Genomic DNA, 26,324 nt, shown 5'->3' on the forward strand with positions numbered 1-26,324 from the left:
TAGTTCCTCTTCACTTTCTGCCGTAAGGGTGGTATCATCTGCATATCTGAGGTTATTGATATTTCTCCTGGCAGTCTTGATTCCAGCTTGTGCTTCTTCCAGCCCAGCGTTTCTCATGATGTACTCTGCATATAAGTTAAATAAGCAGGGTGACAATACACAGCCTTGACGTACTCCTTTTCCTATTTGGAACCAGTCTGTTGTTCCATGTCCAGTTCTAACTGTTGCTTCCTGACCTGCATACACATTTCTCAAGAGGCAGGTCAGGTGGTCTGGTATTCCCATCTCTTTCAGAATTTTCCACAGTTGATTGTGATCCACACAGTCAAAGGCTTTGGCATAGTCAATAAAGCAGAAATAGATGTTTTTCTGGAACTCTCTTGCTTTTTTGATGATCCAGCAGATGTTGGCAATTTGGTATCTGTTTCCTCTGCCTTTTCTAAAACCAGCTTAAACATCTGGAAGTTCACAGTTCACGTATTGCTGAAGCCTGGCTTGGAGAATTTTGAGCATTACTTTACTAGCGTTTGAGATGAGTGCAATTGTGCGATAGTTTGAGCATTCTTTGGCATTGCCTTTCTTTGGGATTGGAATGAAAACTGACCTTTACCAGTCCTGTGGCCACTGCTGAGTTTTCCAAATTTGCTGGCATATTGAGTGCAGCACTTTCACAGCATCATCTTTCAGGATTTGAAATAGCTCAACTGGAATGCCATCACCTCCACTAGCTTTGTTCGTAGTGATGCTTTCTAAGGCCCACTTGACTTCACATTCCAGGATGTCTGGCTTTAGGTGAGTCATCACACCATCATGATTATCTGGGTGGTGAAGCTTTTTTTTGTACAGTTCTTCTGTGTATTTTTGCCACCTCTTCTTAATATCTTCTGCTTCTGTTAGGTCCCTACCATTTCTGTCCTTTATCGAGCCCATCTTTGCATGAAATGTTCCCTTGGGATCTCTCATTTTCGTGAAGAGATCTCTAGTCTTTCCCATTCTCTTGTTTTCCTCTATTTCTTTGCATTGATTGCTGAGGAAGGCTTTCTTATCTCTTCTTGCTATTCTTTGGAACTCTGCATTCAGATGCTTATATCTTTCCTTTTCTCCTTTTCTCCTAAATCTCTTAACTAAAGATTAGACTTTAGTTAAACTAAATACTGTTTCAAACTTGCTTCTTTCTCTTGTCAGCTGGAACAGTCAATCAGTTTAGTCTATATCAGGTGTGTGTATATATATATATATATATATCACATATACACCACACACACACACACACACACATGTATGTGTATCTATATATATACACCTATATTATATTCTTATACGTTATATACTGATGAGCAGCCATAGTATTTGAAGACACTTCACTCTATTTCTGCATAATTTATAGTGAAAAACTAGTTAATATCTTTAAATACTTAAATGCCTTAAGAGAAGTAGGATGAAATCCTATTAATGTGAGTTTATTGTTTTATGCAGAATTATGATGCTTTCTGTTTTACGGAACACAAAAACACCAGTGAAGTTCTGGTTTCTTAAAAATTATCTCTCACCAACATTTAAAGTAAGTACATTAATTTTTTATATAGAGTGGTTAATATTTCAATAGTAAGTTATTTATATCATTGCAACATTTACATAACATTTCTTTTTTTAGAATGTGTCTTTTGAAATGTATACTCAAATTATTATATATAATCAATTAAAACTTGGTATTCAGTATTTTTATCTGGCTTAAAAATTCTGTACAGCTTTTATTTAAAGCAGTGATGAAAAAGACAACAGGAGATGGTTTAAAGTAAACTCAGAATTAGGATTAGTGGATTTTCATGATAAAAGTTGGCAATGAAAAATATGTGCAGATTGTTAATTTTAAAACTTAGATTTTTGTTATATTTTTACAAAGAAAGGAAGAACAGTAGTATCCAGAATATATGAAAATTGTACCACAGGAGATAGTTTGATAAAGCTGAGAAGAGTGAAGGCTCTGGTGTCGCATGCAGTGCGTGGTTGCTGTGGTCCTGCGGACACTACAGTTAGTGTCTGTGGCATTTTATGTTTAGCACGTCTGTTCCCCTTTACTTAGCCCCACACTTTTGCCCTCTTTCTTCGTATTAATCAGATTCCTGGCAAGTTAGGGTCTGTTTTGACAGCAGTTAAAGGAGTTCTCTTTCTAGACCCAAACCAGTGGTGAAAGCAGAAATAAAAACAGTCAACCATGCTTTTATTCCTTGGTATTGCCAGGTACATTTCTGAGTACTTTACCTCCATTATTCAGTTGCTCTGCATAAAGTACTATTCCCAGAAAAACCAAGACTCAGAAGTTACACAGCTGACTTGCACAATTGAGAGGTATCCAGGACCACCCCTAAGTTCAAGAACCCAGTAGGTCTCACAGAACTCAGAAAAGCAGTTACACTCAGAGTTACATAGTTCTTTACAGCAAAAGGATGCAGATTAAAATCAGCAAAGTAAAGAGACGCATAGGACAGAATCCAGGGGAGACCAGACCAAGCTTTCCTTTTCCTCTCCCAGTGGAGTTGTGTGCACAGAGCTTGCATCTCCTAGTAGAACTGCGGCAGCATACATGGAGTGTTGCTAAATAAAGAAGCCCATTCAGACCTCGTGTACAGGGTTTTTATTGGGGGTTGCGTTTTTAATCCTTGAAGCAAATAGTCATAAATCTCAGATACTTATATCAAGAATATAATTTATCAGTTTACAACTCATTTTGTGTGTGTGTGTGTGTGTTTTTTTAACACCTTTCACATCTTCTGCCTCTCTGATCAACCAGCATGTGGACATGTGCATGAGGTGTTTGATTCATAGGTGTTCCAAGATCCAGAGGCTTTCTTTTCTGTCATTAAGTTTTCAGATCAGACATTAGTAGTAAAACTAGAGGAACAGTTATCTTAATTAATAACTCTGCTAATTAATGTAGTGTACCTATTTTTTAATGTCCTTCAAGGGCTTCCCTGGTGGCTCAGATAGTAAAAAATCTACCTGGAACTCAGGAGACCCGGGTTCAATCTCTGGGTCAGAAAGATCCCCTAGAGAAGGGAATGGCTACCCCCTCCAGTATTCTTGCCTGGAGAATCCCATGGACAAAGAAGCCTGGCGGGCTACACATCCATGGGATTTCAAAGAGTCAGACACAACTGAGTGACTAACACTTTTTTTCATTTTTCATGTATACTTATATTTTTATATTTGTCAGCATCATCATATTTCTTATTAATAGGTATAAGTTGTAGATGACAACCGTTTAAGACATTTTACCAATTCATTTGTAACAATATGTAGTAAACTCTAACTTTTAAAATGTTAACATTTTTCTATGAAACAAAAACTACTTTCTGTTCCTTAAACATATTCTTTGATTTGTATGTGTGTTTTAGGAAGTGATCCCGCACATGGCTGAGAAGTATGGCTTCCAGTATGAACTAGTCCAGTATAGGTGGCCCCGGTGGCTTCATCAGCAGACAGAAAAACAGCGGATTATTTGGGGTTATAAGATTCTTTTCCTTGATGTCCTTTTTCCTCTTGCAGTGGACAAAATCATTTTTGTTGATGCTGACCAGGTAATAAGATTAACTATTGTTTTTAAGAGTACTTTAACTTTTTCACACTTCTAAGTATTCAGTTCAGTTCAGTTGCTAAGTCGTATCCAACTCTGCGACCCCACGAATTGCAGCACGCCAGGCCTCCCTGTCCATCACCAACTCCCGGAGTTCACTCAGACTCACGTCCATCGAGTTGGTGATGCCATCCAGCCACCTCATCCTCTGTCGTCCCCTTCTCCTCCTGCCCCCAAAGCCTCCCAGCATCAGAGTCTTTTCCAATGAGTCAACTCTTCACATGAGATGGCCAAAGTACTGGAGTTTCAGCTTCAGCATCATTCCTTCCATAGAAATCCCAGGGCTGATCTCCTTCAGAATGGACTGGTTGGATCTCCTTGCAGTCCAAGGGACTCTCAAGAGTCTTCTCCAACACCACAGTTCAAAAACATCAATTCTTTGGCGCTCAGCCTTCTTCACAGTCCAACTCTCACATCCATACATGACCACTGGAAAAACCATAGCCTTGACTACATGGACTTTTGTTGGCAAAGTAATGTCTCTGCTTTTGAATATGCTAGGACACACTTTATGTTGCTGCTGTTTACTGCTATCTCTGTTGCCATGCTATGTAAACATAAGACATAATTTTGATATATAAGGAAAATATCTTTTCTAAAGATAATCTGCATTCCAGGGGAAAATCAAAAGTTTTGCCAGAAGTACCAGTTATTCCTTAAGACATGGCAATTTTTCCTCTGAGGTAGTTTTTTTTTTTGGTAGTTAAAAATAAAACAAATACTTATATAAATCATCACAATAAAAGTAGCTATATGAATTCCTGTGGATATGAGCTGAAATTTGTTTAAAGTGAACTGTTTCTTCTTGCTGGAAAAGTTAGCAATTACACACATTCACCTCTCTTTTTTCCCCCTTCAGCAACATTCTTTGACAATTAGCAATAACCAAATCCCATTATTCTGGCACTTAAAAGAAGCCTAATTTGGCCAAAAAAAATTATGGTCCTCAGCTTTCAACAGAAATTTTTATGATTTTTACCCTTCCCTCCTTACCTGCCTTTGTAATCATGAATGATAAAAAAAAAAAAAATAAGTACTTTTAACATACACAGAATTTTTCTTAAAGCCTTTAAAAATATGCAGAATTTCTAAAAACAATAGTATGTAAATATAAGTGTTATTTTAGTTAAATGCACAAGTTAGTATATTATTTAGTACTAAAGTATATTTTCAAATCCTATTTTATAATATACTTCTATATTATATCTATATATCCTAAATTCTGTTATCTTTGTATTGTTTTCCAAATTGATAAATGTGAATAATTATAATGAAAAACTAAGAAAGTAGGCAAAAGTGTAATGAAGTATTTTCAAACATACTAACATAAAATTGATTTCTCTTTCCCATTATATATGCATTAATATTTTTCTAGCAGGCTAGAGTCTGTTACAAAATCAAACATGCTAATATTACTTCATTGAAGCTATTGAGAATAATCAGAAGATTTTTCTTTATGATTCAAACTAACATTTGCCAATATATTTACAGTAATAGATATATACCATAAAAATTGTTTTGGATTATTAATCTATACCTTGAGAAATTAAGAGCTGTGTACTTATATATTTAATTCCTTACCAAAATATGTTTTGTTCAGAATACCTTGATTATAAATCAAAACCACAATGAGATATCACCTCACACATGTCAGAATGGCTATCATCAAAAAGCACAAATAACAAATATTGGTGAGGATGTGGAGAAAAGGAAACCCTCCTACACTGTTGGTGGGAATGTAAATTGGTATAGCTACTGTGGAAAATAATATGGAGGTTCCTCAAAAAAACTTTCCATAGAACAATCATGTGACCCAGAAATCCCAGTCCTGGGTATATAGCTGAAAGAAACAAAAACACTAATTAAAAAGACATATATACCCCAATGTTCATAGCAGCATTATTTAAAATTGCCAAGATATGAAAGCAATCTAAGTGTCCATCAACAGATGAATGAATACAGAATGTGATACATATTACTACTCAGCCATAAAAAAAGAATGGAATGTTGCCATTTGCAGCAACATGGATTGACTTGGAGGGCATTATGCTCAGTGAAATAATTCCGACAGAGAAACACAGATATGGTATCATATCACTTATATGTGGCGTCTAAAAAGTGCAACAAACTAGTGAATAAAACAGAAAGCAGACTCATAGAGAACAAAGTAGTGGTTACCAGTGGTGAGAGGGAAGGAAGGAAAGGCATATATATGGGTAGGAGATTAAGAGGTACAAGCTCTTAGGTATAAAGTTAGCTACAAGAATATATTGTACAACATGAGGGATTTACCAATATTTTATGATAACTATAAATGAAATATAACCTTTAATAATTGTGAGTCACTATCATATACCTGTGACTTATATACTATTATGTATCAACTGTACTTAAGTTTTAAAATATCTTTATTAAAAATGATGTAACAAACGATTCTTATTAATGAATAAAGCCACTAACATACAGACTAGGTATGTACATTTTAGGTTTCTTTTAACCTGTGAGGATAAGGGGGAAAAGTAGAAACTTGGTAAACTCACGCTGGATGAAGGAACTGTGGGGAAAATTCAGGTCTCTGACTTTTCTACAACAAGATAATAATGACTTGAGAGTCACATTAAAAGGGCTTCTATTATTTTATACTCTTCATCAGAGAAACTGTTCTGTTATTTAGATTGTGAGACATGACCTGAAAGAACTTCGAGATTTTGACCTGGGTGGAGCTCCTTATGGGTATACTCCCTTCTGTGATAGCCGCACAGAAATGGATGGATATCGCTTCTGGAAAACAGGCTACTGGGCATCACATCTTCTAAGAAGGAAATACCATATCAGGTAAGAAAATTCATACTCTTATCCTTGAGTGAATAACTTTTTGAATCACAAGGATCAGTTTTCTTTGAAATTCTAAAATAACAGCAACCAATTATATAGTGCTTATTACATGCCAGTCACTCTTACAAGATTTAAAATCTATTAACTCATAAAATCTCTATGATAGCCTTTTGATACTGTTATCATCCCTATTTTATAGATGTGAAAACTGAGGCATATAGCATTTTTGTGCCTTGCCCATGCTTACACTGCTGGTCCAAAGCTGAGCCAGGAGTTAAGCCCAAGTAACCTGACTCTACTCTCTGTTCCTAACTACTGCAGAAGATTTAAACTTTGTTTATCATGTAACAGAATGAAGATACTGTCTTCAAAGCTGATATTATGAGGACTTCCCTGGTAGTCCAGTGGTTCAGACTCCACGCTCCCAATGCAGGGGACCTAGGTTCAATCTCTATTATGGGAACTAGATCCCACATGCCACATCTGAGACCTAGCACAGCCAAATAAATTTTTTTTTAATTCGAAAAAAAAGCTATTACTGTTTTGTAGGGCCATGAGTTTCAGGAGATCTTAGAAAAACTTGGTAGTGACCCTAAGAGGATGTGGATCCTAACAGCATCAAATCAAACCTCAAATTCCTTGGAAAAATTATGAAAGGATTCATTGTTGTTAGACCCAAGCGTATCTAAAGTTGATACCATCACTGTAGATAGACACTGCTGCTGCTGCTGCTGAGTCGCTTCAGTCATGTCCGACTCTGTGCAACCCCAGAGACGGCAGCCCACCAGGCTCCCGCATCCCTGGGATTCTCCAGGCAAGAACACTGGAGTGGGTTGCCATTTCCTTCTCCAATGCATGAAAGTGAAAAGTGACAGTAAAGTCGCTCAGTCGTGTCCGACTCCTAGCAACCCCATGGACTGCAGCCTACAAGGCTCCTCCGTCCATGGGATTTGCCAGGCAAGAGTACTGGAGTGGGTAGACACTAGAGGAAAGTAAATATACATAAACAACACTGGCTGTCAAGGAGTATACATTTCTTGCAGCGCCTTATACGTGGTGGATCTTAAGAAGTTCAGGAGAATTGCTGCAGGTGACAGGCTCCGGGGCCAGTACCAAACTCTCAGTCAAGATCCAAACAGTCTTTCAAACCTAGATCAGGTAAGTGAAATATTTATGGAATAATTTTCAGTACACATAGACTGCTGTAACTCCCTGCTTATAAACATCTAAATCTTGTATTTTCAACCTTTCTTCCCTTTATACAATTTTGTACATATTTTTTCACTTTAAGCCCAGCATTGTCAGAACTGAGTGTTTGATCTTGACTTTTCCATCCTTAAACCTCTTTCCACCGTGTGTCTTCACTATGTTACCTGTCTTTTTCTCACTTGCCTCCATCGTCATTTAAACGTGTCTGTCTCCCTCCCTCACTCTTCCCCTTTCTCTTCCTTTCTCTCATTCTCTCTGATCTCTAAGATAAATTCCCTTCATCCTTTGCCCTCCCTGGATACTGCCTTACATTTTGTTTTTCCTCACAGACAAATACTTTTTTCCATGTCCTCTTATTTCCTCACTATGGTACCCTTAATTTTCTCAGAAGGAAATGGCAACACACTCCAGCTTTCTTGCCTGGGAAATCCCATGGACAGAGGAGCCTGGCGGGCTACAGTCTATGGGTCACAAAAGAGTTAGACGCGACTTAGCAACTAAACAACAACAACAACAAAAAGACCCTGCAGTCCTTAGTGTCCGCTATTCCTTCTTTCCAGTGAATAACAAATATAAGTTCTTATTAGAACCATACATATTTGTTCATTCAGTCAGCAAGTATCTGTTAAATACTTACAATGTGTCAGATACTTTCCTAAGCCCTGGGACATCAGAAAACAAAGCAGAGATCCTTAGCTCTTGGTGGTTTCATTCTAGTGGTAAAATAACCAAATAAATCAATGAACAGTATTTAAAGGTAGTGCGTACTTCAGAGACAAAGTAAAACAGGAAAACATGATAGAGTTCAGAATGGTGAACAGGGGTTAGAGTTTGCTGTTGTAAATTGAGTGGCCGTAGACCTGTATGAAGGTGACATTCCAATGGAGGCTTAAGAGCTGACTGTGCAGATACTGGTGAGAATTCCAAACAGAAAGACTATCGAATACAAAGGTCCCAAGGTGAGAGTGGGTCTTACATGTTTGAGGAATAGTAAAGATGGGGAGAAAATAGTCTGATGTAAGGGAAGAGAGGTGACAGAGGGTCTAGATAACACAGAAACTTGAGGCCCTTTGTTTAAAAGTCAAGCAAATGTAATATACTAATGATTGATTCAAGACCACAGTGATGAAGGACCGATTTAAAAAAAAAAATCATTCTTGAAAGTTGAGAGAACTCACCATATGTATGTGTGCAAATGCAAGGTAGTGTCTGCAATATTGCCAATTAGTTACCAAAAAAATGATGTTGAGTCCGCAGTAAACCCCAGTGACGTTCCAGATTTAGATTATGAATACCACATTTTTATAATTCAGTCATTTCCCTGGTGGGTTAATCATAAGGAACCCTATCTGCCTGTGGATAACTGAAGAAAAGACCAGTTTTTCAGCAAGCATCTCAGGAACTCTCCCAGAACAGCATCACTGTATTTGGGGAATAGTTGTCCTTTCTCTGATATGTTTGACTCCTGTTCCTGCCAGTCCAGTAAATGCTTCTCTCTGAAGTCAGAACAATATCTTCTTATCCAGTGAACACTTTTTGCTTATTTACCTTCTTTGCAACACAAATGTTTTCAACCTCACCTTTTTTTTTTTTTTAATTTTCACCAATTGATGTGTATTTTAATCGCAGCCATCAGTTTACTATTTTAGTGTGAGAGTCAGTCTTTTCCTGGTTGGCCATTTCTAAGAAAGCAGACCTCTAGAGACACAGTTCTAAACTGTCTGACCTTTTCTATTCAGTTACTGGCTGCCCAGCTTGTACTTCTCCATGGTCTCTTTCTTGGGTGGCTGAGGTTACCTTCTCTTTTGGTTCCCTCCTTCTTTGACTCTGCCTCATATTTTGGTGCCCTCTTCGGCTTTGATTCAGTTTCTTACGTGCACAGGAACAGAAAAAACAGTTTGGTTTTCTTGTTTTCTTTTTTTTTTTTTATCAATTCTTTACATTTCCATTCATGTTTTATTATTTTTTTTCTAAATTATTTGAGGACAAACTGGAGATAACTTTGCCACTTTACCTTGAAATAATTTAACATGTACTCCCTTGGAACAAAGACATTTTTTTATATGACCACAGAGCAATTATCAACATTAGAAATTATATCATAGATACAATGTTATTATCTAAATTCAGTTCATTCTCATATTTTATCAATTGTACTATTAACCGCACCTTTCTTGAAACTCCCTTGGCTTTCATAATACCAAATCTTCTTGCTGCTTCTCTGATGTCCATGACTTTCCCACTGCAGTTTATTTTAGAGCTACTCTTTTTCTACCTCTTATTTATATGTTGCTGTCCTCTAAATTTCTGCTCGTGCCTCACTTCTCATTCTGTGCCCACTCTATTAGCACTCCTACAAACACTCAAGGTTTTAATTCACAGCTTTTCTATCAAGAATTCCCAAATCTTGGCTCTTCTCTCTCCTCTGAATGCCTGACTCATATATTAAATCTATTGAGATAGACACAGTAATGCCCAGAACATTTCTGAAATTAAAAATCAAAATTCAAGCTACATTTCTCTTCCACTATTCCCTACATCAGCAGATACTATTCAGCTGCCTGTTACAGGTTAGGTTATCCAGTAAACAAACTGACTCTAAATTAGCTTGCAGGAAGTTTATTAGGACGTGCTTTCAGGACCAATAGCTCTTAGAGAAGGAAAAGAAGCAGAATTGGGCGAATTCTACAAATTCAACAAAGGCCTCAGACAACCCCTACAGGGGGCTCTAAAGCTGATATGGCCTTTCTTGATTGTCACAGTTTGTTCAGGGGGGCTGGATCTTTGTTCCTTCACCTAGATTCCCCAAACCTAGTGATATGACCCAGAGCCTCCCAGAGTTATGAGGATAATAGGCACAGCTTCCCCAGGAAGCTCACTGGGAGGGATAGGCAGGGTCACTTCTACTTTGTCCCCTTGAACCCATGTCCTTGCCTTTCTGGGCCCCTGACCAATCAACCAAGCCATTCACCATTTCATATGAATTTATATATTTTTTAGCCTTAGGCTACTTCTCTTCTGTATACAAGTAAATGATAAGTTACATCATCTGAAGTAGTTAAAATAATTCTTAGAAAAGCAGTAGCACAAAGTACTATATTGAAAAGAAAAAGGATCTCAAATAACCTCAGCTTCTACCTAGAAACTAGGGGGAAAAAAGCAAATTTTAAACCAGAGTAAAAAAGAGGGAATAATTAATGAGTGGAATGGAATCAATGAAAGCAGAAATCAATGAAATGAAAAAATGGAAAAAATTATGTGTTTCAGTAGGTTTTCTTACAAACAAAAGCTGGTTTTTTGATAAAATTAGCAAAACTCAAACCACTAGCCGGACTGATCAGGAAGAAGATAAAAGACACAAATTACTAATATAATGTAGAAATGAGAGACATGATAGCACAATATCTATAGATACTGAAAGAATAATGAGAAACTATTATGAACAACTTGATGGTAATAAACAACTTTGATGAAATGGACAAATTACATAGAAGACAAACTATCAAAATGCACTCAGAATGAAATAGATAACCTGAAGAACACTGTATCTATTGAAGAAATTGAATTTAGCACAACTTTCCAGGCCCAGATAGCTTCTAATTTCTACCAAACTTACATGAAATTCTACCCAGTATTAAAGAAAGAAATAATATCAGTTTTCCACACACTCTTCAGAAAAGTGACATGCCATTACGTTTGCATGTTCTGTTGTTAGAAGGAAGTCAGTGGGTCCAGCCACACTCTAGGAGGAATACTTGCACAAGAGCATGAGTACTGTGAGGCAAGGATCACTGGCGGCCATGTCAGAAGCTTCCTGCCACAAACCCTGATATCAATCAAAACCAGATTGAATAAAAAAGATTTTATTCAATGGTAAAAAGGTATATTTACTGAACAGTAAAAAGGGTGGAATTATTCATCATATACATAACAACTTTGATGAATCTAAAAATTATGCTGATCTAATTAAACAAGCCAGGCCAAAAATATACATATTGTGTGATTCTGTTTATATAAAATTCTAGAAAATGTAAACCAATCCACTTGGACAAAAAGCAGTTCATGTTTGCCCAAGAACTGGCTTAGGTGTATGTAGAAAGGACAGCCCAGAAGGATTGCAAAAAGGCACAAGACACTTGGGGGTTATGTATATATTCAATGAGCTTGATTGTGGTCATAGTGTCAGGAATATTTAATATGTGAAACTTATCAAATTGTACCCTTTAAATATGTACAGTGAGTGGACTGACATAAGGTTAGACATATAAATCAATGGTATAGAATTGAGAGTCCAGAAATAAACTGAGAGTCCATGTATCTATGCTCACTAGATTTTTGACAAGCATACCAGGATAATTTAAAGGAGAAACAATAGTTTTTTTCAACAAAGGTGTTAGAACAATAAGATATCTACCTGCAAAGAATGAATTGGACCCCTTCCTAACACCATACACCATATACAAAAACTTAACTCAGAATGGATCAAATGCCTGAACGTGAGAAGATGAAGTGTAAAACTCTTACAAAGTATTGACATAAATCTTTCTAACTTTGGATTAGGCAGTGGTTTCTTAGGTATGAAACAAGTATAAGCAACTAAAGAAAAAACAGATAGGACTGCATCAAAATTAAAAACTTTGTTCATGAAAGAACACAAAGTGAAAAAGACAACCCACAGAATGGAAGGAAATACTTGAAATCATATATCTGATAAGGGACTAGTATCCAGAACATATAAAGGATTCATAATTTAATAACAAAAAGACAACCAATCTTTTGAATACTCAAAGGATTTAAATAGATATTTTTCCACAGAAGGTACACAAGTGGCCAGTAAATGCATGAAAACATGCTCAGCATCATTGGTCACTAGGTACTGCATTAAAACTACAAGATACCACGTCATACTCACTGGAATAGCTATAATAAAAAGATGGTCCATAACAGCATTGGCAAGGATATGGAGAAATTGGAACCGTCGTACACTGCTGATGAGAATGCAAAAGAGTGTAGGGTATGTGTCTGTGTGTTTTGCCAGCCATGTTTAGATGGGGGCAGGTCAGAGTTTGGATTTAACCAGAACTATTTTGCCAGACATATCCAACTAAATGAGAGAAGGGTAAGACAGTTGAGAATCTATTCAAGGGATTAAATATAAGGATTAACCATGGAAATTGAAGAAAGGAGAGTGAAGACATCAAGGATAAATGACAGTGAAACAGTGGTGCGATCAGGTCTCAGGGGATTGAAGGATGTTGATATCTGAGTACTTGATGGTGTAAGCTGAAAATCTAGAGGTAGTCAGAGAGTGGGAGTATGACGGGAGAAAGTGGCTAAGATGACAGACCCGGTTATTTAAGGATTTAAAGAATGGATTTCCAGGAAAAGGGGATTCAAAGAAGGAATAGTCAAACTTTTATTTTTGTTTAATTGATAAGACTTTTTTAGAGCAGTGTTAGACTTACAGGGAAAAAAATGAGTAGAAAGTACAAAGAATTCTCATATTTCTGGGCTCTATTCTGTTCCATTGCTGTGTTTGTCTATTATTTTACAAATCTCCATGTTTTAATTAACTAGAGAATTTATATGAAGATTTTCAAATTCAGTATTATCATCCTGTTTGTTATTCTTCTTCAACCTTGGGTTGGCTATTCTGGGCTTCTATGTAAACTTTAGAATCAGTTGATATCCACAAAATAACTTTCTGGGACTTTGATTAGGATTGTGTTGAATTTATAAATTGAGTTGGAAAGAACTGACATCATACCAGTATTGCTGCTGCTGCTGCTAAGTCACTTCAGTCGTGTCCGACTCTGTGCGACCCCATAGACAGCAGCCCACCAGGCCCCGCCGTCCCTGGGATTCTCCAGGCAAGAACACTGGAGTGGGTTGCCATTTCCTCCGCCAACGCATGGAAGTGAAAAGTGAAAGTGAAGTTGCTCAGTCATGTCCGACTTTCTATCTGTGAATATGAAATACCTCTCCATCTATTTAGATGTCCTGAAGTTTCTTTCATCAGAATTTTAGTTTTCCTTATGTAGAGGAACATTCTTTTACATTTTTACCTGGGTTTGTTTGGTGGGGTTTTGGGGTGGTGGGTAGATTGTGCTAATGTAAATGATGGTATGCTTTCAATTTTAAATTCGACTTGTTCATTGCTGGTATATAGCACTTGACTTTCTGTATATTAACCTTGTATCCTGAAACCTTGTTACAATTGCTTATTCATTGCAGGAGTTTGCTATTGATTCTTGTCATCGTCAAACAAAGACAGTTTTATCGCTTCCTTTCCAATCTGTATACTGGTTTATATTTCCTTTTCCTATCATGTTGCATCGGCTAGGACTTTCAGTATTATGATTAATAGGAGTGCTGTGAGAAGAACCCTAAAATTATAAATCTTGGACCTTAGATGGGACATCCAACACAAGTACCCCTGGTGCCCTCTGGGAGAGAGAGGAAACATGCCCTTTGCTCCGGAATGCAAACAGATACTCTCTGGGGACACATAGGGACGGGCTCTACAACCCTTGACGTATAAACAGATACCTCTGCGAAAAGGGTCTCTTGATGTCTCCAGAGATCTGTCTTTAACTTAATAGGTTCATTTGCCATTTAAACATCCTTTTACCCAGGTACCAGCAGTCTTTGCTTAGAAAGCTGTGAGTGTGCAGAAGTTTCCTGATAGGGAACTGAAAAGTCACCTCAGAATCTGGAGAGTGTGGTGGTGACCACATAACCAGTAAGATACGGTGTAAGTGATTAATCCTGGTGTTTCAAGGCAGTTGGAAGTAGAAAGGGAATTGCAAAGGTGGGTTCTGGGCCCCCCTCTTCACCCGCAGTGCAGGAGTAAAGTCCAGAGCAGGTGTGTGCTTCCTCCCAGTGCACAGGTTCATTCACGATATGAGACCATTGGGTCAAATTAAGTATTTAAAGCTTAAAAATATGACCATATCTCAGATTTGGGTATGTTTTATAGAATCCATTTATAATCTAAATGACAGCTTCAACTTCTTCCACTCTAATTGAAATTCCTCTGTGTTGAAATCATTCTTTTTCTAATAGGATCTTCCCAATAATATGATTTACCAAGTTGCCATCAAGTCTCTTCCCCAAGAATGGTTGTGGTGTGAAACCTGGTGTGATGATGAATCCAAGAAAAGAGCCAAAACAATTGATCTGGTGAGTGTTTGCATTTTCCTTTGTATAAGCAGATATGAAAATGTTCCAATAGAAGTATTTTCTGTTTTACAAATGGCATGGCACCCTGTGGCTCAGTCTGTAATTTACTGTTTTATTTACCTACGTTGGCAGGTATAGGGCTGTATCAGGGGCTCCCAAGACCACCCCAGGTTTGATGATTTGATAAGAGGACTCTTAGGACTCAGAATATTTCATGGCTATGGAAATATTACAGTGAGAGAATACAAAGTGAAATCAGCAGAAGGAAAAGGCGCATGGGGTGAAGTTCAGAGAAAACCAGATCCAAGCCTCCAAGAGTCCTCTCCCTGTGAAGTTACCTGGGACAACCCTCATTCCTTAAGCTCCAAGAAGTACACCACCATGTGTGAAATGTGGTCTATCAGGGAAGCTTACCAGAAAGCCAGTGCCCAAATTCTTATTGGGAGCTGGTCATGTAAGCAACCCCTCAGCCTGGCACGTGCCAAAATTCCCCATATCTAGAAAAAAGGCAGGTGGTCAGCATAAATTACAAGTTTGCACAGTTTAGGCACAGTGAACTGTTCTTATCAGGGAATGCTGGGAACACGCCTGAAACCCAAGTTCCCAGAAGCCAGCCAAGGGCCAGCCTTGTAAGCACAGGCCTCTCAGAATAGCAGCCTCTGTGTTAATAGCAGCCTGCTGCGTTCTTTTCTGCGCAAGGCCTTTTCAAAGAAAGGCCATCAACTGGCTGAAATGTCATAAACTAAACATATGATGAGTTATCATCTTAACATATCATCAGTTTAGTTCTTATGCCAATAATTTCCCCAAATAAAGACAGCCAGAATAATTCCAGCTACTTGCTGCTGCTACTGCTAACTCGCTTCAGTCATGTCCGACTCTGTGCGACCCCATAGACGGCAGCCCACCAGCTCTGCCATCCCTGGGACTCTCCAGGCAAGAACACTGGAGTGGGTTGCCATTTCCTTCTCCAATGCATGAATGTGAAAGTGAAGTCACTCAGTCATGCCTGACTCAGCGACTCCATGGACTATAGCCTACCAGGCTCCTCCATCCATGGGATTTTCCAGGCAAGAGTACTGGAGTGGGGTGCCATTGCCTTCTCTGGCAATACTTAAATTATCCTATACGTCTTTTTATTCATTATTTTTGAGAAATTTTTTTCTTAGATTTTCATTGTAAGCAGTTTATGCTACACAGTTTAAATCTAGACATGAAATATTTTAAACTAGTTGATTTCTTGTCCATATGTAGACATTATATTCCAGTACTGTATATTTTCTCTAGTAGTACAAGATACTATCATTTTTTTCCTGACCATATTTTTCTGTGGTGATATAAGTTTAGAATAATTGTGTACAAGATCTTCTTGTACACAAGATCTTCTTTGAAGAACAAACTGTCAAAATTTTAGACCTCATAGTTTTTAACAAAATAAGACTGGATAACAAAATAAAGGGATGTTTTACCAGATATGTATAGAAAGTAGCATGCCAAAATATAATTAGATTGCAATCATAGGTGATAGAATGTAGCAGAAACAAGTGGTCATCGGTCAGGAAAAAAACAAGGGAAATTTCTAAAGAGTGGATAAGGACATTACCGTGTTAAGGTTGTGTCACATAAGAATGTGACTCATCCGTTAGTTGACATAAGTCTCCTTGGGATTTTTAGTACTTAAATTAACATGAGCTACTCTAGCAAATGCCCAAATTTCTGTGGTTTCACGTACACCCAGGCCCAAGTGGGTGTCCTGTCAGTGAGTGGCTTCCCTGTACATCATGACTCAGGGACCAATCTCCATCCATCCTGGGACTTCTTCATCCTCCAGGGTCCTGTCATCATCTGTGTCCATCTGAAGCCGATCCATCCAGTATAGCAGCCACTTCCCACAGGCAGCCATAAAGTACTTAAAATGTTGCCAGTCTAAATTGAGGTTTGCTCTAAGGTATAAAACACATCAGATTTTGAAGACTCAATAAAAATGTAAAAATATCTCATTACTAATTTTTATATTGATTACATTTTGACTAGATAACATTTTGGAAATACAGTGTTAAAATTTATTCCACCTGTTCCTTTTACATTTTTTAAATTTGGCTGTTTGAAAATGTAAAACTGCATTTGTGGCTTCCATCATATATCTGTTGGGTAGTGTTGATCTGGAGGGTAAGAAGAAAGGGTGGAGGATGCATCCTGATCCTAAAGACCTTGGCCCTGTGGTGGCAGTTGGTTGTGTGTCTACATCCAGTTATAAAAAGAGCTGAGGATCATCATTCCTGGATGGGCAGCCACTTCCTAGCAGTAGGTCTACTGAGAAAATGGATGGGTGGCATAGATTTTGGTGGACAACATCATCTCTTCGACAGAAACATTTAAAATAAAAAAGAACATGCTGTTTTTGGTCATCTTAGGGGAAAGGTTAAAAAGGAAAATCAGGAAATGGCCTAACGGAGAGGAAAAAGCATTATTGACCTTAGGAACTATAGTTCTCTGTTGTGAGGGCCAACTTGTGCATTATAGGATGTTTAGCAGCATCCCTGGTCTCTACCCACTAGATGGCGATAGCGCCCCCCAGCCCCCAGTTATAACCATCAAGTACCTCCAGACCTGGCCGCAGCTCCCCTGTGGGACATGATTGCCCCCTTGAAGCACTGCTGATAGAGATTATGCTTCCCAATGGCTTAGCAGGTAAAGAATCGACAATTGTAGCATAAGCTAAGGAAAGAATAGTACTTTGTTTTTTGTTTCTGACACAGTTAGAAAATCCGTTATCTTGTTTATAGAACACATTATCTGTGAAGTTAATTTGTACAGAGAAGTTCCTGTTACCCACTTACTTCAGAAATACATTACTGTAGGAAAAAATCCACAATGCAATGAACTGGAAATATTTGGTGAGGAAAGGATTAAGATACCAGGCTTATGGGTCATAAATAAGCTTTCCCATAAGGCATGAAAGATGAAGCAGGTTGGGGCTACCATGAGAAAGTGCCACATAGAAGTAAGCTTCAGGACACGTGCTCTATTAGTGTGCTTTGTGAAGAGCAGACGGATGCCTGTGTGGCTCTGTGAAGTTTGTGCTCCTCCTGTAACCTTTCTTTACATTCCTCAAGCCAAAGACACTGGAGTCATATTTGATGCCTCTCTTTCTCACAGTTCACATCCAGCCCACTAGCACTGTCAGCTGTATCTTCACATACATCCAGAGTCAGACCCTCCTTAAACTCTGCCTTTGCTTTTTGCCTTTTAAACTTAATTTCCCAAGAATCTTCATAGTAGAACCAATTGCTAATTAAAATTGATCAAGTATTAGAGGAACCTTGGGGATAACCTTGTTCTAATTTCCTCGTTTGCCAATGAAAAGACAGGTTCTGCCACTGGTGCCCACATACGCACACACACAGTTTGGTGATGTTTACAGGTCTCCCTACTAGTTTAAGTGGGACTGTCCAAGTCTAACTGCTAGTAAGAATTGGAACCATGAGGATCGAGGATCCCTGTCCATTGTTTTTCCACTGTGCCTCTTAAACAGACTACTTAAATATTCTTAAGGCATGGAGATTTATAGGCTACTCTGAATTTCACAACTATCAGTATTTTGCCAAATGAATTCCAGTTAACTGATTTTAATACCACAGCTGCTAATCAAAACAGAGGCATAGGAAAGAGGACAAACGCTTTTGCCAAAGAAACTCGAGACATTTCTAAAGGCTGACAATTAGTTCTATGTATGAAAAAAAAACTATGTAAAACCAGGTTTTAGTCCAAAGAAAAGGCAAGAAAATATTTATTAATATAGTCTGCTGTGCTCTTTTACAGAATGGTCATATAATTGGCTTCTTTGTCCAAATATTTTATAGAATTGTTTGACAGACTTCTTATGAACCATCAGAAAATCTTCAAATTTTTGTTTAAACTTCTGATTGAGTGTTTGCATTAAACACTGCTTACATAAACTGCAATTTGTCATTTCAGTTGATCCTTTCTCTATTAAACTAATTCTAATATTTATATTTTCAGTGCAATAACCCCAAAACAAAAGAACCTAAACTAAAAGCTGCTGCCAGGATTGTCCCAGAATGGGTGGAGTATGATACTGAGATACGGCAACTGTTAAATCACCTTGAGAACAAGAAGAAAAATGCAGGTGAGTTGTTCTGCAGTTGTGTATGAACCACATGTTGCACTAAGTGAAATTAGAATAATTACAAAATCATTTCTTAATGGTTATCAAATGATTACGTCAGAATTTCTTTACCAAAGTCTGTGACATGGTTACAGATTTTCTTTTTGTGTGGACTAAGTTCACAAATTTAAAACATGGATAGAGAATCTATTCCCCTATGGATATAGCTTCATATCATCACATAGATAAGCAGCATAGTATTAGTCTCCTGACCTAAGATAGAGGTTAAAAAAAAAAAAAGTAAAAGAAACACTCTAAGATACACTGAATTTCCTAAATATGAAAATCCAAGCCCCGAAGTTTAATAAAAGCCTTACACAGCCAAATAGAGTATTTCCTCCTGTCTCCTTAATTAGTGACACACACAGTATGTTTCCTCATAGGAAGCTGGTTCCTTATTCCAATAGCCTTTATCACAGACCAGAGGATGGTTTGAATTAGTTTCCATTTCTTAGATTTAAAAAACTGAAATTACCTTAGCATTTTATCACCCTACATAAACCCTTAACACCAGTAAATGTGTGTTGGATATTCTTTTAAAGCTGATATCAGCTTCTTGATTCCTTCATGATTCCCTTTCCTGGTCAGTACCTGTCTCTATTGTTCTTTGCTCTTTTTTAAAAGTAGTATTAGCCAGAAAGAAAAACACCAATACAGTATACTAATGCATATATATGGAATTTAAAAAGATGGTAACAATAACCCTGTATACTAGACAGCAAAAGAGTCACTGATGTATAGAACAGTCTTTTGGACTCTGTGGGAGAGGGAGAGGGTGGGATGATTAGGGAGAATGGCACTGAAACATGTATAATATCATATATGAAACGAGTCGCCAGTCCAGGTTCGATGCATGATACTGGATGCTTGGGGCTGGTGCACTGGGATGACCCAGAGGGATGGTACGGGGAGGGAGGAAGGAGGAGGGAGGAGGGTTCAGGATGGGGAGCGCGTGTATACCTGTGGCGGATTCATGTTGATAATATGGTAAAACGAATACAATACTGTAAAGTTTAAAAATAAAATATAAAAAATTAAAAATATAAAACTTAAAAAAATTAATAAAAGTAGTGTTGAGCTGCTGTTGTGTTCCAGTCAGTATGTTAAAGACTTTCACCGGTGAGACTAATTAATCCTCATCATAATTCTTTCCAGTAGTTCAGAATATAATTCTTATTGTCCTCAACTTTACTTTTTAGGGAGGCTGAATTTCCTCACATAAGCATGAAATTGTGTTTTATATTGACTCTGTTTTCCTTAACAAAATCAATGTGTGCTATTGAAGAAGTTCAGTATTTTAAACACACCTGAGTATTTTTAATAATCTAATAATATAAAGGTGCCATTTCAGTTCAGGAGAAAGATTATTATGTAAGTGGCATAACTGTTTTCAAAGGGAGAGAAAGATAAGACAGGATGGAGGGAGAGAAGAAAAGAAACTAAAAAAGGAAAGAGGAAAAGAAAACTCACATAATTACCTCACAATAAAATATAAATGCATGAAACATTGAGATGAAATGTTTCTCTTATCAAATTGGAAAGAGTTAAAGGATTAACAATATCCAGCACTAGCAAGAGTATTGACAAGTAAGCATGTATATACATACATATAGTAGCTGTATAAATTAAGTAAATTTTGTAATATACATAAAAATTCAAATACATGCCATTTGATCCATGAGTTCATCAGAAACTTACATTTAAACAAAAATGTGTGTGTGTGTATGTTTGTCACAACATTGTCTTTAATAATGAAATAGAATCTGTCCAACAATAGAGGACTGATCGATTGCATAATTCCAGTGGAATTTAGTGAAGAGAGAGAGAAAGTCTGCCATTTGGAATTGTGGAACAGGATCCGTTTAAATTGTGTTTTAGTTAATTTCTGCCTGGAAAATATCATTTTGAATTCTCACGTGTCTTAAATCCATTAGTATGTGTAGCGCATTGATGCAGGAGAAAAAAACATTTTGAACTCTTAAGTCTTCACTGGTATTGACTTTGATTCTCACAGTTATATAGTATTTTTTCCCGCGTTTGAATGCTCTGCCCGCTCATCTTAGACAAAGACCACATATGTCTTCTGCTTTTTGTTGTTCCATTACATTAATGACGGCATACTTTGTACCTGCTGAGAAATCTATTTTTCACCATCAGGGTGCTAGGTCTTGGAGATAACAAAGATAAATAAAGTATTGTTCTAATAGACTCATGGGAGCTCACTTGTAGGTGGGTAAAAGGGCAAGTAGTTATGCTCCCATATGATCGATGCCATGGGCTTCCCTGGTGGCTCAGTTGGTAAAGAATCAGCCTGCAATGCGGCTGACCTGGGTTCGATCCCTGGGTCGGGAAGATCCCCTGGAGGAGGGCATAGCAACCATCTCCAGTATTCTTTCCTGGAGAATCCCCATGGACAGAGGAGCCTGGCGGGCTACAGTCCACAGGGTCACAAAGAGTCAGACACAACTGAGCGATTTAAACACACAACAATAGATATAATGTACAAAGAGCTGTTCTCACTGTCACTTAATGAAGCGAGTAGGTACTAAACTAACAAACAGGAAGATCCTCGGTGAGCACCTACACTTTATGTTAATTCATGCCTCAGTGAGGTTTAACTAATTTGATATTTAAGATTTCAAGAGCTAAATATACTTTCCTCTCCTACAGTTTTGACACATGATGAACTCTAGCACTGGCTTGTGTAAGAAGATGAGAAAGTATGACAAGAAATCTGCCACCTGCTGGGGAAATGTGGAACTACTTCCAAGACTTGTCAAAGTTTCATTAAGATCAGTGACATATTCTTGGATTTAAATTATATTATTTAAAAGTAACATGTATTTAATGTATTGAATAAACTTAAGTTATATATTGTAAGAAATGACCATTGAGTGTTTAAAATTAGATGGTTCCTCTTTCCTGATTGCATAAAACACTGGGTTTTCTTCAGTTAAAGTGATAATTTTGCCAGATAACCAGGTTGAACATATCTGACTAGCTGGTCCTCATGGAGATTTATCAAACCATCTACATCTTTGAATATTCCAGCAGTATTTATTTATATATTTCTTTATTCAAAAGATGCATTTAAATTTGAGAGACCTATTTTGTGTTTTTTTTCTTCTGAGAAAGAAGGACGTATGGTTATCTCTGAATAGTATTTTTAAAAATTAAGCCCATTTGTACCTTAACTATTTGTTTTAAAATGAAAGTAGTGCCACACTGTAACCACTTATTTATCTTAAACCATATGATGTTTTAATCCTATATTTTTTTTAACTGGTTCTAATTTTTATTTTTATAAAATTATATTCGCGGGCTTATGGGATATGTATGTATTCTTTTTAAAAAAGAACTGGTTAGTTTTATAGAAACTAAGTTAAGAATATAAACAGCTTTTCTCTTTTATATTAGATGAATAGGAATAGTAAATGTTCAAAAAAACTGTCCAGCTACTCTAGAATCATAGGATCTTGGGACAGGAGAAGACCTGTGTCATTTTGGACCCTGTCCTCTGAAGAAGCTGATTCACTGGGGCTGAGGTGAGTGTGGGAAATCATGATTGTTCCGGATGACCCTGTTGATAAGTGAGGTTTGAGGAACAGTTAATAGAGTTTAGCCTCCAGCCAGTGTGTCAGCCCCGCTTCCAAGGCCCTGCCAGGTGGAGCCTCATGCCATCCTGGAAGCTTCCAGGGCCATATGGAACTGTCTGCTCCTAGAGCCGGACTGCTCTGTCTTTGGACAGTTCTATGCAGAGTTCCATGGTGAGCCAGAAGCTGTCTACCACGGGTCTATGCTTGTTTCTCTGAACCCTTCTGAACAAATCTACCCTTCTCTATTGGATAACAGCCCATAACATTTGAAAATAACTGCTCAGCTCCTCGCAGCTTCCTTCTTCCTGATAAGAGATCACAAGACCTCACTCCCTTTTCCAGTAACCACGTCCCTCCCTGGTTACTTGTTTGGGTTTTTCTGTGATGAAATGGGAGTGCTCAAGTACAGGGAACAATGTAGCTCCTTGAAGGAGAGAATAGAATACTTCCAGGAAGCACCACAGGCCATCAGCCTGGAGTTACAGATAAAATTGGACTTTTCTGTATGAATATGTAGTTTGATACAAATGGGAGCTGCCCATAGAAATGGTTGCTTCTATGGGCCAGGCCCAGCCCCTGGGACACAACCAAACATGCAGTTGCTACTGCCCAGGAGAGGTGTCAGAAACCCAGATGAATAGCGTTCAAGGCAACACGTGTATGTCAAGTCAGACTGTCTTCAGTCACTAAAGCATGGCTAAGAGAATCTCTGAGATTCAGCAGCAAAGAAGATAGTAGCATTTAACTTCCCCCTAGAACAGAAAGGACTATTCATTGAGGGGCTCTGACATCTGTCTCAGATCCCTGGTTCACAGAGCAAGTGGTAAGTGTGCCACAAAATCTGTCACTACCCAGCCCCTCTTGCCCATTTCTGTTCAGTAGTAAGGGGGTCCACCCTCTTCCAAGGGGCTTCCCTGGTGGCTCAGCAGTAAAAAATCCACCTGCCAATGCAGGAGACCTGGGTTCAATCCCTGGGTTGGGAAGATCCCCTGGAGAAGCAAACAGCAATGCACTCTAGTATTCTTGCCTTGAGAATCCCACGGACAGAGGAGCCTGGCGGGCTACAGTCTGTGGGGCCACAAAGAGTTGAATACAACTTAGCAACTAAACAGCAACCACCCTCTTCCAAAGAATCAATTGATCTGTTAAGATCTTACTTTTGGTGGCAGTTAAGGAGTTGAGGCACAAAGGACCAGGACTCGGATTGATCCACGTTCAAAATGCAGGCAACTTTGTGATGGCAGCACATGGTTAGGGGCACCCAGCCCACCCTGTAGCCACTCAAAAAATGAGTCTTGAAGTGTTAGATAATGGGACAGCTGTTCCCATTATCTTTGCAGTTTATTAGCCCAGTATCAAATGTAAAATTCTAGTTCCTGAGAAATTCTAGAGTGAGGTCTCTACTTAGAACCTGCTGTTAACAACTTTGATTATAGACTTCAGATTTGGAGAATACCTTGTCCCCTACAGTTCATAATTACTTGCATTTAAGTTTTTTACTTTAGTCATGTGATCCTGCCCAACTGTATAAGGTTTGTATCCTGTTTGATGTGATTTCACTTTTTTAAAAAATTTATTTCTGGCTGTGCGGGGTCTTTGATGCTGTGTGTAGGCTTTCTCTAGTTGTGGCAAGTGGGGGCTACTCTCTATATGCTTGGGCTTCTCCTTGTCGGGGCTTCTCTTGGGGAGCACAGGCTCTAGGGAGCACGGGCTTCAGTAGTTGTACTATGTGGTTTCACTTTAAAATCAAAGGTTTTGCTTAAAATCTGGATAACTTTTCATCCTTAAATTCTAAAAGACTGGTTCAAAACCCAAATGTTTGAATGGAAACGGCCTCAGGTAAACCTAATGTTCAATTTAAAACTGGGGGCAGAGCTAGAGAAGGAGTAATCTTGGTGCCAGTCTTGAGTAGGATGAATTGTGAAGTAGACATAACTGACCATACAGTGGTGTCTAGCCTCAGAGCATTGTGCTCAAACTCACTTTTATACAAAAGTCAACAGACCTACCACTGGTGTATAGACTTCACTTTGTGTTCCCACGGTCTGCTTCTACCAGAAAAATGTTTCCAGTTTTGTTCAAAGGCCAGTAATCTAGGTCTTCCTAACCTGCACAAACCCAGCAGATTTTTAATGACCTGTTGTGTAACAGTTGACATGTCCTTTTGAAGTTACAAGTGTAAGTGGCATTAAATATTCAAATGAAAATGCTGGAAAGGGAAAGCATCAGAAGGCCCGCAGAAGTGACACTGGATGCAACGTGCAGGAGGAGGAAGTGCAAGCCAGGCAGAGCCAGCGTGGAGGTAGGTTTCTTCCTTTGAGGACAAGGAAGATGGGTGTGGGGGGCTGGAGCCTGGCGCACAAGGTCACACGGTGGGGGTTGTAAAGCACGTGGAGAGGCTTGGTGACTTTTTCCTGACGTGCAGTGAAGCACTCTCACACTCCTTGGTGTTAATCCAGAATCTCTCGGGGGGTATTTTTATGCCAGCATGTTTCCTAATATTACGTTTATTCATAACATCTGTCCTTACTATTATTGGGGAAGAGCTCTTGGATAAGAACAGATAGACTTATATGGGATCTGAAGATGCCATTTTTCATTGCACAGTGTCCAAAACAAACTTCCCCGGCCTAAGACCATATGGTACAGGCGCTCCCTGCGTGTGGACCCACCAGGAGGAAGAGAAGCTAGTTTGTTTGCCCTAAAACTGTACAACTGTGGAATGAAGTCTTTCCACTTTTAAGAGGTGTTTGTAACCTGAGGTAACAAAAGCATAAACACTACAGGAAATACAACATTGCAACAGGTGGTATATAGGAAGGAGTATCAATAAAACCCTAAAAAACTGTAATGATGGTGAAAGGTTGTTAGAAGAGTTATCCTTTGCCATCTTTAAAGACTCTTTCACACCAGAGAGAAAAATCACATCCGTTTAGGAAGACCAGTCTTTTAAAAAAAAAAAAAAAAACTCTTCACACAGATACACACACACATACAAATGAGACACTATGCTTATAGAAATCTCCTGGAATAGCAGGGAAGCATGCAAAGAACACAAACTTAAATCCCCTAAGAAATGCTGCAAGCAGTGCTTTCTTCCTCGTGCTTTTTAACAACGTATAACTCCAGCTTCCTCAGGAAGACCTTGGAACTCGCTTTGCTAGTGGCCTTCAAATCTGGCAGCTCGGTCCCTGGAACAGCTAAATCAGAGGCACTTCTCCCAGTAGACGGACCCTAGTGAAGGTTGGAAACGTGTTCTGAACAAGACCGCAACCTCGGAGTTGTCAGCTGGATGCCTTTTTATTTTTGGCTGTGCTGGGTCTTCGTTGCCGCACAGGCTTTTTCTCTAGTTGTGGCAAGCAGGGGCTACTCTCTAGCTGCAGTGCGTGGGTTTCTCACTGTGGTGGGTTCTCTTGTTGCAGGCACAGGTTCTAGGGTGCAAGGGCTTCAGGAGTTGCAGCACACGGACTTAGTTGCTTCTTGCCATGTGGAATCTTCCCTGACCAGGGATCGAACCCTTATCTCCTGCATCGGTAGGTGGATTCTTTACCAATGAGCCACCAGGGAAGCCCTGGACGCCTCCTCATTAGAAACTGAACCCTAGTATAAGGTAGTGACAGATGAATGTGCATCTCTTCTGCTGCTGATCTCTTGATCCCAAGAAAGGATCGACTTTGTG

General features: G+C 38.5%; 1 protein-coding gene across 4 annotated transcripts in view; it reads left to right on the plus strand.

Annotated features, from left to right (window-relative positions):
* UGGT2 (UDP-glucose glycoprotein glucosyltransferase 2) overlaps nt 1-26,178 on the plus strand; it is a 148,627-nt gene extending 122,449 nt beyond the window's left edge. For 2 of the 4 annotated variants that reach the window (XM_070380811.1, XM_005904446.3), the window contains exons 33-39: nt 1,477-1,561; nt 3,396-3,578; nt 6,309-6,469; nt 7,513-7,627; nt 14,744-14,860; nt 18,884-19,010; nt 21,720-22,972. In XM_070380811.1, coding sequence (XP_070236912.1) covers nt 1,477-1,561; nt 3,396-3,578; nt 6,309-6,469; nt 7,513-7,627; nt 14,744-14,860; nt 18,884-19,010; nt 21,720-21,742 — 811 coding nt within the window. In that variant the 3' untranslated portion in view covers nt 21,743-22,972. Of the gene's footprint in view, nt 1-1,476; nt 1,562-3,395; nt 3,579-6,308; nt 6,470-7,512; nt 7,628-14,743; nt 14,861-18,883; nt 19,011-21,719; nt 22,973-24,815; nt 25,175-26,067 lie in introns of those variants that run through there. The other 2 variants (XR_011466363.1, XR_011466362.1) reach the window with 2 other exon arrangements.
* The last annotated feature ends 146 nt before the right edge of the window (nt 26,179-26,324 follow it).

This window comes from Bos mutus, chromosome 12 (genome assembly GCF_027580195.1).
Source record: "Bos mutus isolate GX-2022 chromosome 12, NWIPB_WYAK_1.1, whole genome shotgun sequence".
Taxonomy (NCBI): Eukaryota; Metazoa; Chordata; class Mammalia; order Artiodactyla; family Bovidae; genus Bos; species Bos mutus.